The sequence below is a fragment of the Salvelinus fontinalis genome, chromosome 15, assembly GCF_029448725.1.
Source record: "Salvelinus fontinalis isolate EN_2023a chromosome 15, ASM2944872v1, whole genome shotgun sequence".
Classification (NCBI taxonomy): domain Eukaryota; kingdom Metazoa; phylum Chordata; class Actinopteri; order Salmoniformes; family Salmonidae; genus Salvelinus; species Salvelinus fontinalis.
In genome coordinates this window covers 40,786,971-40,803,215 of record NC_074679.1, presented here as the reverse complement: position 1 = coordinate 40,803,215, position 16,245 = coordinate 40,786,971, and the positions used below count along the sequence as shown (strand labels likewise).

General features: G+C 43.7%; 1 protein-coding gene across 26 annotated transcripts in view; it reads left to right on the top strand.

The window, feature by feature from the left end:
• The window catches only part of nrxn3a (neurexin 3a), a 444,245-nt gene that overhangs the window by 369,986 nt on the left and 58,014 nt on the right, over positions 1 to 16,245 (top strand). For all 26 annotated transcript variants that reach the window (XR_008752966.1, XR_008752968.1, XR_008752965.1 and 23 more), the window contains 2 exons: positions 4,548 to 4,637; positions 6,190 to 6,497. Coding sequence is in view for 22 of the 26 variants with exons in the window: in XM_055863842.1 (XP_055719817.1) it covers positions 4,548 to 4,637; positions 6,190 to 6,497 (398 nt within the window). In the remaining 4 variants the exon portion in view is untranslated. The remainder of the gene's footprint in view (positions 1 to 4,547; positions 4,638 to 6,189; positions 6,498 to 16,245) is intronic.

Below are 16,245 nucleotides of genomic sequence, written 5' to 3'. Positions count from 1 at the left end.
TGTGACAGCCACTCCGTGGCAGGTTTATTTTCCCTCTAGCTTTCTGCAACTGGCTCGACACACAATGGAGACGAGGGAGCGGAACGCTATAGCCTGCCTCTGAGGCCAGCTCCTCCCCTTTGACTGGCAAAAGGCATCAAGCCGGCGTCTCAGAACTTGATAAGTACGGAGAATTGACCTCCTATCAGGAGTGATCAGGTTGATTGATAGGTATGTCGGCCTATGTCTCCATCTGGGAGATGATAAGGAGGAGTCTACCGTGCCCGGGGACGTTCCGCTCTCTTCTCGGTATCGGGAAAGCGTGTCCATGATCCAATAAGTCTTCTGTGTATGTGGGGAGGAGGATAGACATACGGTGGTCCATGTGAGAACTTAGATGCTGCCTTACGCACTGCAGAGCAGTTCACAACATGGACCCAACTCTGTCACTTTCAGAAAACCTGACAACACATACATTTTCTCAAACAGCGAGAGAGAGAAAGAGACTGAAAAAGAGAGGGAGCGAAAGATAGAGAGAGGTGGTGTGATTGGATAAGAAACACCTTGGGCCACCTTTATCTGCAGAGGATTTAAGGTAATGGTGTCGTGGATAAATACTTGTGTACCCTACAAGCCAAATACAATTACTGCTATCGAAAACAGAATCTCCCGCCCCTATAAATCTCTGCTGGGGGCCGCGGGGAATGGAGGGATGGAGGGAGGAAGGGATGGAGGGAAGGGGGGGAGAGATAAGCCTTTCAGTGTGAGCCAGGCGTCTAATCCTGTGATTTAAATGAGAGCAGTGCGGATGGCCAGATAAAGGACCCGGACTGCCATTGTCTCTTAGAGATACTGAGGGGAAATCTTCCAGAAGGAGGCTCCTATTTCCATTGGGCAAGGCAGTCAGCATCAAGGAGAGTGAAGAGAGGGGAGGGGGGATGGAGTTGGGAGGGACTGAGGGAGGGGAGAGGGAGAGAGCGAGACGGCCCTCTGGGAGAGTCAGAGAGCCCTGTGCAAATGAATTCTGTCAGTGGTTCCACTCAGGGAGGAAATGTAAGGGGAAGAAAGAGAGAATTTTAGATGTAGGCCTATAGAATTAAGCGAGTGGTAATAGAGAGAGGAAGTGTGGGGTGGTGAGCAGGACTGATAGAGAGTGAGAGATCAACACAGACCCACAACACATACCACAATCCAGGCATAAGATTGCTTTCCATAGCAATCGCAAGGGTGATTGGGTGAATGAATCATTATGGAAATGATATGCCTCCTGATTTGACAGTAACTCATGCAAATATAAACTGCATCATGCAATAAGTATAGAGGAATCCATAATGTCTTACTCCATCTTTCTTTTTGTTCTACATCTCGAGAAGAAAAGAAGAAGAAACCCGCACATTGCTCTTGACAGTGTCACTGCTCTTTAAGAAGCTTTAAGTATCGGCCTCAAGGCCTTCGTCAGAGCTTTTGTGAGATTTTTTTTCTTTGTTCTATATCTTGAAATGCTGTCAGTCTTCAGACAGTAACACCAATGAAAGGTGACATCTATGGAACTGATGCTATTTTAGTGCCTTGGAAGGATATTTTTCATTTGTAAAGCAATTTGACAATATCTGGGGCCTCATTTATAAACCTTGCGTAAGTACAAAATATATCCCAAAATATGAGTGCATCAATTTTCACGCAAACCTTCAGACCATGCGTATGCCCATCTGCTAGTGGTTGAAATATTGTATTGCAAGCTGGCAAATGGGGGATTTGTCGAAAGGCTTATTCATAAAAAAATGAAAACAGGATAACATATTTACAAGGCTGCAACCTTTTTCCATGAGCAAGAAGAGTTAAAAACTATGTTTTATAATTAGACATAGGAATATTTTTCCTATTTGATTTTCATAACCATTGCAGAATATCCCTCACCTTTTCTGGCCATGATGGGTTCATGTTAGGGAAGAAGCCATTTAATTGCACCAAGTAGCCTAGTGAATAGATAGGCTATATGTATTTCAAGTTTTGCAATATCGTAGGCCGCGTGGTTTATAATACCGGTATACAGTCAAATTTAACAGCTGATCTTTTACATTGAAGTAGGCCTATCTATCAAGTTTCAAGTTTTTTATTTTATTTTATTTTTTATCCCCTTTTCTCCCCAATTTTCGTGGTATCCAATCGCTAGTAATTACTATCTTGTCTCATCGCTACAACTCCCGTACGGGCTCGGGAGAGACGAAGGTCGAAAGCCATGCGTCCTCCGAAGCACAACCCAACCAAGCCGCACTGCTTTTAACACAGCGTGCCTCCAACCCGGAAGCCAGCCGCACCAATGTGTCGGAGGAAACACCGTGCACCTGGCCCCCTTGGTTAGCGCGCACTGCGCCCGGCCCGCCACAGGAGTCGCTGGAGCGCGATGAGACAAGGATATCCCTACCGGCCAAACCCTCCCTAACCCGGACGACGCTAGCCCAATTGTGCATCGCCCCACGGACCTCCCGGTCGCGGCCGGCTGCGACAGAGCCTGGGCGCGAACCCAGAGACTCTGGTGGCGCAGTTAGCACTGAGATGCAGTCCCCCTAGACCACTGCGCCACCCGGGAGGCCCAAGTTTCAAGTTTTTATTGTCACACGCAACAGTGAAATGCCTTCTTTGCTTGCTCTTTCCCAACAATGCAGTAATGAATATCAGTAGTACTATAAAAAATATATTTAAAAAAGTCAAGTAGATACAAAACTTTTTTTTTTGAGTAGCATGCCCTGCAATGTTTTAGAATTTGCGGGCAGTGACAGTCCGTCATGTTTAGGTTGGGGGAAAGTCGTTATAAAACATTGTTGAATTCAAACGTTCTGCTGACAGGTCCATGACAATTTGCCGTTGTTTTCTCATTCAAAAACTGACACAGTCCTTTTCCAGATACAGCATAAATTACTGCTAAAGATTAAAACATTCTGCCAACAGAGTAAATAGACCGGTAGCTTATGTCAAATATTCGACAGTATGGGAAGGCTACAGTATTGCTATAGGAGCGTGACATCATTGCATATTTAATCTCAGAGTCTGTACCAAGGCAGGATATATATACCCAAAAATCTATTGATAAACTAAATATTGAACAACAATTTGTCTTTTGCATGCCGTGGCGTAAAGCCAATAGTTCCAAATTGTACAGCAAATAAAGGGAGTTATTGGCACCATATTAGGTGAATGGAGGAGTTTTCAGGCAGAGCTTTAATGTCTCATTCACGCGTGCACAGTTTTCGACAGGTCTGGTTTCTAGCGGCAAGCATGTATTTGAATGGCATACATTTTACGACAAATTTATACATCTCAATATTTGTGTACTTGCGCAGGCTTTTCAGAAATGGCGCGTGCAGACATTGAGTGTGACATTTATGCAACAGTTGGAAATAAGGCCCCCGTAGAGCAGCAAACATACTGCAGGCAGTGTAAAGAGCATGAAAGACACATACAGACACACATACAGACACACATACAGACACACAGGTGGACTCGTGCAGACACTCACACACACAGCTACCTGCTGTCTCTCTATCTTTGCAGAAGGCTGAAATGAGGTCTCTCTTTAGGGGATAGAAAAGGAGGGAAGATACGTGGTAGGGGTTCTCACTTTGGGTGGGCCCTAAGGTACCCCTGTCTCTTTGGGGTCCTGGAATTTGGTTCCTACCTTGTTTTTTTTTTTTTGGTTCCTACCCCGTGGCAGCTTGTCTCCCCATAGGGGTTACTTGTCTCCCATCACGACTTGACTCTGGTGTGGAAACAGCGGGCGTTTCTACACCAACAGCATACCCATCCTAAAACATATTCAACCCTATTCCTTTGCCACCCCTACTGTTCAACCTCCATTTGCCCCCAAGGCCTTTCCCTGTTTCCCAGTATGGTGTGTAAATGCACGCATGCACACGCGCAACGCACGCACATGCACACGCACTAAACCTTCTTTGACTACTGAGGTGAACTGGTTTCTGGGGAAGAAAAAAGCAAATGCTGTCCAGTGAAAATTGCTAGTATCACAGCTTTACTCCTATTTTCTGTCCTTAATGTTGGATTTGAAGAAAAAGACGCAAACTGTTGCTAAGTCCACCGTAATGCCCATGAACTGTGTCCTAATAGTATAAAATGGTTGCATGGCGCATGTGCATTGGAAGGGTTTGTTAACTGTTATTTAAGATACTTGAATACACCTCATCCCATGAGAAAAAAAATGCTGTTTTTTTATGATGGCTCTAAATATCTTTGCCAATGTTTAAATGAATTGAAATGCCAAAAACATAGTGGTTCTTCTGTCTCCTGTTCGTAAAGCCTGGTGAAAACCAGCAGAGCAGCAAATGACCTCTATTTGTTTCCACCCACTTTACTGTTGACACTTCACCTATCTCATAAAACAAGACATCAATTCCAACCTGCAACTAAAAGTGTTCAACATTTATTTAACTGCTTGCATGAATATGACAACAATAGTTTGAAGTGAGCATGTGTTCAATTGTGTTTAAAATGCCTGCTGCCAAATGCAAACTGTTTTCTAAATGATTTAAATGTTTTTTTAAACTTTAAAACAGCGACAACCGATAATGAACGCCTTGAAATTGCCACTAAGAAATTCCCATTGAAATACGCCCGGCCAGTAGTGGACTGGCTACAAGAGAAAGGTAAGCTTAACACAACTTCTAACTTTTAAATTCTCTTCTATTCAGCTCAACGTTGAACTTTTTATTTTTTGCATTTGCCTGCTGAACTGATACTTTGAATTTATTTTACTACGTTAAAATATGATTTTAGCATGAACTAATAACTTCCTAACCTCATTTTCTTTCTCAATTCGAATACGTTTGATCAGCTTTTTTTGGTACCCAAGTTAATTACCCAAGTAAATCTCATGATAATTCATAATCACTCTACTCAGTTAAAGGGACTTCTATTGAAGATAATATTCCATCCTATCTCATGTTCATATTACACATGAAAAGATTATTTCATATACTCTACATCTTGAATCCTTCTAAAATTAGCTTTACGATAAAACAGAAGTAACAATGTTCAAGTATGTCCTAAAGTCCCTTTAACACCCATTTAAACTTGAATGCCATTTCAAATGCAAGTAGTCACCTAATGCATGAATCAATATGCTGTTGTACATCTACAATGTTGAGTCAGTTAATAATCTTTTGATGCACAATCCTTTGTTAATTCTGTAACCAGAATCCTATGTTGATGGTATTGGAGAATGATTGCATTAAACTGGGTAAACAATTTTCTAACAGCTCAACAGTTTACTCAATACTTGAATTGAATATTACGATTTGTAATATTATACATTTTTTGTGGTTTTAAGTTTCAAATATACGCTTATTCAAGATGCTGTGTCGGTGATATTACTTAGAATACTTAGATTTGACATGTACTGTAAATATCCTCTTTTCGTGTACTACTTTTCTCTTTCAGATTCCTGCCCTCCTGATTTATACCTTTGGCATTAGCCCTAGCTTTTTAAACATCAGTTCCTTTCTCTGCTTTCAGGCTTCAGCATTTGCCCTAGCCTTTTAAACATTCGTCCCTACCCCACTCTTTGTTTTCTTAGCTATGGCATTAGCTCTAGCCTTATTAGATGCAGCTGATCCGAGGCTGCCCCAAAGGGCCAGTTTGAGGAGACAGACATAAAGCGTTGACCTTTTCTCCTCCTTTCCGTCCTCCTCTCTCCTCTCCTCCCTCAGCCTCAGATCACAACCCGTAATCTCGTAATTACGGCTAACAACACGATGACCTTTCTACAGTGAATACATCCTGGGAGACATCACCCTTGTAGCCAGACGTGTTGACCCGGTATATTTGGGGTTAGCTCCCTGGGCCCAGGCTAGTTATAGCCTCTTCAGTTGACCTTTCTTTATAGTTTCACCGAAAAGGTTTTTACAACCGACCTCATAGTGACATCGACAATATACTGTAAGGACCTTTTGATTGTCAAGGACTTATAAGTGCACATAGGGACGTACACACACACACACACACACACACACACACGCACACACACACACACGCACGCACGCACGCACACACACACACACACACACACACAAAATGAGGTCATGGCAGACCAACATTTTTCATATGAAGCCGGATCTTTGAGTCAACAGACCTTATTTTCATACTCAGTCTCTTGTTGTTCCTTGATGTGAATGACCTCTGTCTGGTTCCATCCTTTAGGTCGGCAGCTAACGATATTCAACACCCAGGCCACAGTCACCATTGGTGGCAGCGACCGCAGTCGGCCCTTCCAGGGTCAGCTGTCCGGCCTCTACTACAACGGCCTCAAGGTCCTCAACATGGCTGCCGAGGGCAACCCCAACATCAAGATCAACGGCAGTGTCCGATTGGTAGGCGACGTGCCCTCTGTGGCCGGGTCGGCTCGCACCACCGCCCAGCCCCCCGAGATGTCCACCACCTTTATTGAGACCACCACCACCATGTCCACCACCACCACCCGCAAGCACCGCTCCTCTCCCACCATACAGGTAGGGCCTGGGGACGGGGAGGAGAGGAAAGGGGGGATATCATTGGGTGGAGTTGGTATATGATAGGGTGAGGTAGATCTTGAGGGAGGAGGGTAATGGTTAGAATTGTCATGGGTGCTGAGGGTTGCTGGGCATTCCTTTGACAAATCAAGACACCCATGTAAATGTTTCATGTATTAATGTGGATACCACCATTGGCATAGACAATATCTCAATGAACGTGTGACAGGAGATATACAGATTATGTCATGCTAACCTGAGAATACATGCATACAGCCATATCAACAGTATAGAGATTACCAGCCGCATACCAGCGTATACTATATGTGCTCCATCCATGTCCCCTGAACAGCTGTATGTGGAGGACCACGACAGCCCCATCTTCTCCCCAGAGACAGAGGCACGCTCAGAGACCCTGTGGTTTAGAGGGAGAAATTAGCCCAAAGCCCTTCATCATCTCTGCCTGCCTGTTTTCCACTACAAATAACCACATAGCCCAAATACCATCTTTTTTACGAGATGTTTTTATCTTTTTTTTGATAAATGAGGCCAGGAAAGGGAAAACTCTGGAAAACCTACATGTCTGTCGGACCTATGGGTTCAAGTACTATTTTTAATTATTCAGATACTTTATTTGTGCTTAATTGAGCTTGCCTGGTTTAATGGACGATTAGAATAGTCACAAAACAGAAAACCCCATTCATTTGACACTCCAGGCAGGCAAACACTCAATGATTCTGAAAGATTTCAAATAGTGTTAGATTAGATGATTAGATTAGATGAGTTTATTAGTCACATGCACAGGGTCGCAGATGTAATCGCAAGGGCACAGTGAAATTCATATGTTCCGAGCGCCAAGAGTGCAGGTCGAGAAACAGAGAAGTGAAGTATTTGAACCGAGGTCTGTGTCTGTTCATTCTGTTTCTGGGAAACAGAGAGAGAGTTATTGTCACGCTTACCCTGGTGTGTTCAGGTGCGCTAGGTGTTTTTCATATTATGCAAACCATTGTGTACAAAGCCCTGCATGTTTTCAAGCACAGCCAGCCACTGTATCAGGTGTCAGTTGGGATGGTTTGTTTAGGCCCAGGTGTGGTTATGGGTGCTTTGATTTTCAAGTAAGTTGTGCATTTTCTTTGAATGACTGTATTTTGTATAGCAGACTTTCCCCATTCATTATCTACTGGACATCTATCAAATATTATATTAAAATTACACATGAAAATATTAAATATGAATATATACTGCACAAAAATATAAATGCAGCATGTAACAATTTCAACAATTTTACTGAGTTACAGTTCATATAAAGAAATCAATCAATTCAAATAAATTAATTAGGCCCTAATCTATGGATTTAACAACTGAGCAGGGGCACAGCCATGGATGGGCCTGGGAGGGCAAAGGCCCACCCACTGGGGAACCAGACCCAGCCAATAAGAATTAGTTTTTCCCCACAAAAGGGCTTTATTACAGACAGAAATACTCCTCAGCTGTCCGGGTGGCTGGTCTCAGAGGAGCCCGCAGGTGAAGAAGCCAGATGTGGAGGTCGTTGGCTGGCATGGTTACACGTGGACTGCGTTTGTGAGGCCGGTTGGACGCACTGCCAAATTCTCGAAAACAACGTTTTATGGTAGAGAAATGAACATTCAATTTTCTAGCAACTGCACAGGTAGACATTCCTGCAGTCAGAATGCCAATTACACCCATTGTGGCATTGTGTTGTGTGACAAAACTGTACATTTTAGTGTCCTTTTACATGTGTAATGATCATGCTGTTTAATCAGCTTCTTGAAATGCCACACCTGTCAGGTGGATGGATTATCTTGGCAAAGGAGAAATGCTCACTAACAGGGATAGAAACAAATTTGTACACAAACTCAGAGATAAATAAACTTTTTGTGTCTGTGGTGGAACATTTCTGGGATATTTTATTTCAGCTCATGAAACATGGGACCAACACTTTACATGTTGCGTTTATATTTTTGTTCAGTGTATTAATATATTCTCTATTTATATTCGAATATTATAGTAACAAAATGGGAGCATAGATTGGACATACGGTTAGAATTTTGAACGGTATTCAAATCCCTTGACTTTTTCCACATTTTGTTAGGTTAAGGCCTTATTTTAAAATGTATGAATTTTTTCCCCCCTTATCAATCTACACACAATAACCCACAATGACAAAGCAAAAATAGTTGTTTTTAAGTTTTGGATAATTTATGGGGGGGGGAAAAGTAGTATTCAGACTCTTTTTATTTTATTTATTTATTTATTTAATTTTATCCCATTTTCTCCCCAATTTTCGTGGTATCCAATCGCTAGTAATTACTACCTTGTCTCATCGCTACAACTCCCGTACGGGCTCGGGAGAGACGAAGGTCGAAAGCCATGCGTCCTCCGAAGCACAACCCAACCAGCCGTACTGCTTCTTAACACAGCGCGCCTCCAACCCGGAAGCCAGCCGCACCAATGTGTCGGAGGAAACACCGTGTACCTGGCCCCCTTGGTTGGCGCGCACTGCGCCCGGCCCGCCACAGGAGTCGCTGGAGCGTGATGAGACAAGGATATCCCTACCGGCCAAACCCTCCCTACCCCGGGCGACGCTATGCCAATTGTGCGTCGCCCCACGGACCTCCCGGTCGCGGCCGGCTGCGACAGAGCCACTGCGCCCGGCCCGCCACAGGAGTCGCTGGAGCGTGATGAGACAAGGATATCCCTACCGGCCAAACCCTCCCTACCCCGGACGACGCTATGCCAATTGTGCGTCGCCCCACGGACCTCCCGGTCGCGGCCGGCTGCGACAGAGCCTGGGCGCGAACCCAGAGACTCTGGTGGCGCAGTTAGCACTGCGATGCAGTGCCCTAGACCACTGCGCCACCCGGGAGGCCCCGTATTCAGACTCTTTACTTGGTACTTTGTTGAAGCACCTTTGACAGCGAATACAGCCTCTAGTCTTCTTGGGTATGACGCTACAACCTTGGCACACGTGTATTTGAGGAGTTTCACCCATTCTTCTCTGCAGATCCTCTCAATCTCTGTCAGGTTGGATGGGGAGCGTTGCTGCAAAGCTATTTTCAGGTCTCTCTGGAGATGTTCGATCGGGTTCAAGTCCGGGCTCTGGCTCGGCCACTCAAGGACATTCAGAGACTTGTCCCGAAGCCACTCCTGCGTTGTCTTTCCTGTGTGCTTAGGGTTGTTGTCCTGTTGGAAAGTGAACCTTCGCCCCAGTCTGAGTTCCTGAGCGCTCTGGAGCAGGTTTTCATCAAGGATTTATCTGTACTTTGCTCTGTTGAGCTTTAGCTCGATCCTGACTAGTCTCCCAGTCCCTGCCCCTGAAAAACATCCCCACAACATGATGCTGGCACCACCATGCTTCACCGTAGGGATGATGCCAGGTTTCCCCCAGACGTGACACTTGGTATTCAGGCCAAAGAGTTCATTCTTGGTTTCATCAGACCCGAGAATAATGTTTCTCATGGTCTGAGAGTTTTTTGGTGCTTTTTGGCTATCTCCAAGCTGGCTGTCATGTGCCTTTTACTAAGGAGTGGCTGTCGTCTGGCCACTCTAACATAAAGGCCTGATTGGTGGAGTGCTGCAGAGATGGTTGTCCTTCTGGAAGGTTCTCCCATCTCCACAGAGGAACTCTGGAGCTCTGTCAGAGTGACCCTTCTCCCGCTATTGCTCAGTTTGGCCAGGCAGCCAGCTCTAGGAAGGGTCTTGGTGGTTCCAAACATCTTCTATTTAAGAATGATGGAGGCCACTGTGTTCTTGGGGACCTTCAATGCTGCAGATTTGTTTTGGTACCCTTCCCCAGATGTCTCATAGGAAAGGGTCTTAAAATGTATGTAAATAAGGTATTTCTGTTTTTAAATTTAAATACATTTCTAAACATTTCTAAAAAACAGTTTTTACTTTGTGACTATGGGGTATTGTGTGGAGATTGATGAGGATTTAATTTTATTTTATCAATTTTCGAATAAGGCTGTAACGTAACAAAATGTGGAAAAAGTCAAGGTGTCTGAACACTTTCCGAAGGCACTGCATGTGATGTCAGGATTTCATTTGTGTCTTATTATACTGTATGTGTCCCCTCCCCCCCAAAAAACCTCTAAAAGCATCTTCATTCCAACTGACCTGTCTGTCTGTCTGTCTGTCTGTCTGTCTGTCTGTCTGTCTGTCTGTCTGTCTCTCTCTGTGTGTCTCTCTGTGTGTCTCTCTGTGTGTCTCTCTCTGTGTGTCTCTCTGTGTGTCTCTCTGTGTGTCTCTCTCTGTGTCTCTCTCTGTGTCTCTCTCTGTGTCTCTCTCTGTGTCTCTGTGTCTCTCTGTCTCTCTCTCTCTCTCTCTCTCTCTCTCTCTCTCTCTCTCTCTCTCTCTCTCTATATCTCTCTCTCTATATCTCTCTCTCTATATCTCTCTCTCTCTATATCTCTCTCTCTCTATATCTCTCTCTCTCTATATCTCTCTCTCTCTATATCTCTCTCTCTCTATATCTCTCTCTCTCTATATCTCTCTCTCTCTCTCTCTATATCTCTCTCTCTCTCTCTCTCTATATATATATATATATATATATATATATATATATATATATATATATATATATATATATATATATATATATATCAAAATGCTTTACAAACACATTTCAGCTTGGAGCCAATAAAAGTCTGTGGCTGAGTAAAAACATAATCACGATGACCATTTCATAGGTGCCCTGGAGAACAAATGGACCTGGCTTGTGGTCATGATATTAAAGCCATAACTCTCCACAGAGAGACTTTGACATACAGTATGGAGGGGCTAATGTTGAATGACACGAACTCAGCTTTAGCTAGCGCCACAAGCCTTTCTCGGCGCAGAACACAGCTACTGTAGAGTAGTACACTGTTCCTGGAAAGGCTTTTGTGAATGTTTAACTACACCCTGATGTTTTACCCATGTTAAGTTTATAAGGTTAAACTACTGATGCCTGCAACACCCTTGCTATGAGGTGAATGAAATCTAGAACTATAATGCACAGAAATATAAACACAAGATGCAACAATTTCAACGATATTGCTGAGTTACAGTTCATATAAGGAAATCAGTCAATTGAAATAAATAAATTTGGCCCTAATCTATGGATTTCACATGACTGGGTGGGGGCGCAGCCATGGGTGGACCTGGGAGGTCATAGGCCCACTCATTTGGGAGCCAGGCCCACCCACTGCGGAGCCAGGCCCTGCCAATCAGAATGAGTTTCATCAGCTGTCCGGGTGGCTGGTCTCAGCTGATCCCACAGGCGAAGAAGCCGGATATGGAGGTCGTTAGCTGGTATGGTTACACGTGGAATTCGGTTGTGAGGCTGGTTGGACGTACTGCCAAATTCTCTAAAATGATGCTGGAGGAGGCTTATGGTAGAGAAATGAACATTACATTCTCTGGCAACAGCTCTGGTGGACATACCTGCAGTCAGCATGCCAATTGCACACTCCCTCAAAACTTGAGACATCTGTGGCATTGTGTGGTGTGACAAAAATGCACATTTTAGAGTGGCCTTTTATTGTCCCCAGCACAAGGTGCACCTGTGTATTGATCCGCTTCTTGATATGCCACACCTGTCAGGTGGATGGATTATTTTGACAACGAGAAATGCTCACTAACAGGGATGTAAACAAATGTGTGCACAACATTTTAGATAAATAAGCTTTTTGTGCGTGTGGAACATTTCTGGGGAAATTTTATTTCAGCTAATGAAACATGGGACCAACACTTTGCATGTTGCGTTCATATTTTTGTTCAGTATACATGGACATAGATAGACCTATTGCTGGGAACTGAATTCTTTACAATTACAACATTTTGTAATGAAACAAGGCAGGGTTGGTCACATTCTAATTGGCTAGTGTTTTATTAGTACTCCTCTCAGAAGGGTGTGGGAGTATCCTCTTTACCTGTGAAAGGATCACACAGCTGATCTTACCGTAACTCAGTCAAGCATCACAAACCTAACCCTGTTTACTCTGGATGGACTGCAGGCAAATGATATGCAAAACACAAGAGTACATCAAAAGAGCAGAAAAGAAAACAGACAAAGGAAAGATGAGAGAGAGTCTCAGGTTTCAAGTTTTATTAGCCATATGTACGGGATATGCATGGTATATATACATCAGCCAACAAAATGCTTACTTGCCAGGTTCCTTCTCGACAATGCAACAACACTAAGAAATAATAAAATATAAGAATATATAAGGATATGAACATAAAGTAAATGGCTCAATAGAATAGAATACATTTTTTTGTATAAATATAATACAGGAAGTCACAATTTAGTCCAATATTTACACGTGTATTGGGGAAGAAGGGGATGCGGGGCAAGTGTATAAATTCAGCAGTAAAATAAGAGTCTTGTAGCAGCAGTTGTGATGTGTGTATAGCATGCATGTACACGGAGTATACCAAACATTAGGAACACCTTCCTAATATTGAGTTGCAACCCCCCCCCCCCCCCCCCCCCCCCCCCCCCTTGCCCTCAGAACAACCTTAATTCGTCGGGTCGTGGACTCTAGAAGGTGTTGAAAACGTGTTGACTCCAATGCTTCCTACAGTTGTGTCAAGTTGGCTGGATGTCCTTTAGGTGGTGGACCATTCTTGATATACACAGGAACATGAAACACCCAGCAGCATTGCAGTTCTTGACACAATCCGGTGCACCCGGCACCTACTACCATACCCCATTCAAAGGCCCACGTATGGCACACATACACAATCCATGTCTCAAGGCTTACAAATCCTTCTTTAAACTGTCTCCTCCGCTTCATCTACACTGATTGAAGTGGATTTAACTAGGAATATCAATAAGGGATCATAGCTTTCACCTGTATTTACCTGGTCAGTCTCTGTCATGGAAAGAGCATGCGTTCTTAATGTTTTGTCAGTGTATGTATGTGTGAGTGTGTGCATGAGTGAGTACATGTGTGCTAAGGTGCAAATAACCAGAGCAGCTGGTTAGTCCTGTTCAAGTGTTCAGCAGTCTGATGGCTTGTAGATAGAAACTGTCTCTGAGCCTGTTGGTAACAGACCTCATGCTCCAATACCGTCTGCCCGACAGTAAGGCAGAGAACAGCTCGTGGCTGGGGTGTGAGGGGTCCTTGATGATGCTGCGTGCCTTCCTCAGGCACTGTTTTGAGTAGATATCCTGGATGGATTGGAACACGGTCCCAGTGACTGGGCCGTCTTCACTACCCTGCGGTCGTGGACGGAGCAATTCCTGTACCAGGCCGTGATGCAACCGGTCAAAACGCTCTTGATGGTGCAGCGGTAGTATTTGGAGCGAACCTGTGACTTTCTCTACTGCAGTCCCATTGATGTGGATCGGGGCATGTTCACTCTTCTGCTTCCTGAAATCAACAATCAGCTCCTTTGTTTTGCTGATGTTGAGGGAGAGGTTGTTGTCATGACACCACAATGCCAGTTCACTTACCTCCTCCCTTACTCTTCGTTGTTGGTTATCAGGCCTACAACCATAGTGTCATCAACAAACTTGATGATGGAGTTGGTGTCGTGCAAAGCCACGCAGTCGTGGCTTAACAGGGAGTACAGCAGAGGACTGAGGACACACCCCTGGGGAGCCCCTGTGTTAAGAGTCAATGTGGAGGAAGTGTTGTTGCCAATCCTCACAGCCTGTCGTCAGGAATTCCAAGATCCAGTTGCAGAGGGTGGAACATTACCTTGGATAAAATACACATCTTAACAATATTTATTCTACATTCGTAGCTAGTGTTCTTGTCAGACCATTTCTTAACTTCCATGAACTGTAGCTTCTTCCGTTTCTCTTAGCACAATTTGTTCCACTTATATAGATCCCGAGGACATTTTATTTCATCTTTAATTTCTATATGGATGGGAGGTTTAGAAAGCTGTAGTCCTTGTCACATGCGACGCGGGTCTGAGTTGTCGAACATCAATTCAAGTTTTGCGTCTCTAAAGGATTTGCGGAGCTCGTAGAGAGAGCGAATCAGAGAGCGATAGAGACATATTAGAAATGGGAGATTTGAGAGGCTTGAGATGCTCAATAGCAGGTACTCTGTCAAATCAAAAATATCAAAGGGGGCCAATAGAAGGAAGTGATTTTTCTTTTTTTCTTCTAATTTAATGGAGGATGAATTGTGCAGGTGATGAATAACAGCCCAGAGAGGAAGTGACACGGACAGGAGAGCCGTGTTTATCACATCCTCTTCCTCTTTCTTTCTCTCTCTGGCTGACCAGGCATTTGTTATCTCACCAATAAAACCCAGGGAAGAAGAGAGAAAGAGAGAGGAAGGGAGAGAGAGTGTGTGTGTGTGAGAGAGAGAGCGAAAGAGAGAGAACGAGGGGGGTAGAGAGAGAGGTCGTAGAAGATAACTGGTGGTCAGTGGGTTGAGTGGCCCTCAATCAATGTACTCATACACTCCCCATCTCACTACTCATGTCTGTAGAAGGCATGTGTATCAGTATAGCAGTACTACAAAACTGTAAGCCTACGGTATACCTCTGTGTGGGTTTAGTTAGTGGTGTGTGTGTCAGTGTAGTGGAACTGGCAGGGGGATTATCATTAAAGTAGGCTAGGTCTCAACAGTAGGCTAGGTCAATAAGCTGCTACTATACAAACACCACACAAAGTGGCCCTTACAGTCATGTTTGCTTTCCCTCATCTTAATTTGAGCAAACAGGATGGGTAAACAAGCTGTCCGTCACAGTTTGCAGGTTATCTAATTGTGCTCCTCAGTGTCTGAAGTGGCATGTCTGGGGAGAGTGTGTGTATCTATTTATACAGTGGGGTCCGGAGTTATTGATCCCCTGATGAAGATGAGAAAAAAATACTGTATAATTAAATAATACAAATCCTGAGCGATATTGTATGCAAAAATTTTTTTTTCAATTATATACTTTTTTACTAATACAATTGCTCAGAGTAGGAGATTTTGTTTGACAAGTAAGGTTTTTTAACTCGCAAAAAGATAGGGGTCAAAATTATTGCCTCCCCTGTTTTCAATACTCTTGCACCCTCCCTTTGCAAGGATAACGACACTAAGCCTTTTTTGGAGAACACATTGGGAGGGATCTTAGACCAGTCCTCCATACAGAATATTTCCAGATCCTTGATATCCTTCATCTGTGCTTCTGGAGACTGAGACGGTATTTGCAAAATGTTGATTTTGTGGACAATTAATCAGTTCTTTGGGGATTTTGATGTGTGCTTGTGGTTATTGTCCTGGCAGAGGCAACCTAGTCTGAGTACCAGTATTTTTAACTAACATTCCAGTCCTTATCACTCCTGTCACTTGCCAAAAAGACTGGCCTTTCGGTACTCTCAATGTTCAATATGCAGCCAGATTTACGGTACAGTTGCTGGTTGGTAGTTGGAAACAATATTAATATTTTCCATGACAACATTATGGTACATGGGTGCGCGCAATATAGAATTTACAATAAACAATACCGTTACGACATGCTGCGGTCATTCCTTTGAGAAGGCAGTGTCAATGCAAGATCATGTTGTTCAAAGTGGCTAGAGAGGGGTCCGTAATGAGAAAAATAAATAATGATATGGAAAATATATTAGGCTACAAGATTCAATTGAGCTACATTTGCTTCAGTTGCATCCCAATAATGAGAGGAAACAAACGCAAAACTGGCACCTGTCGTCATTCCTCGCACTTGCTACTCATCATGACTTCCTTACATTTTTACAATTTTGTTCTGCTCATTTCAGTTAGATTATTTGTCC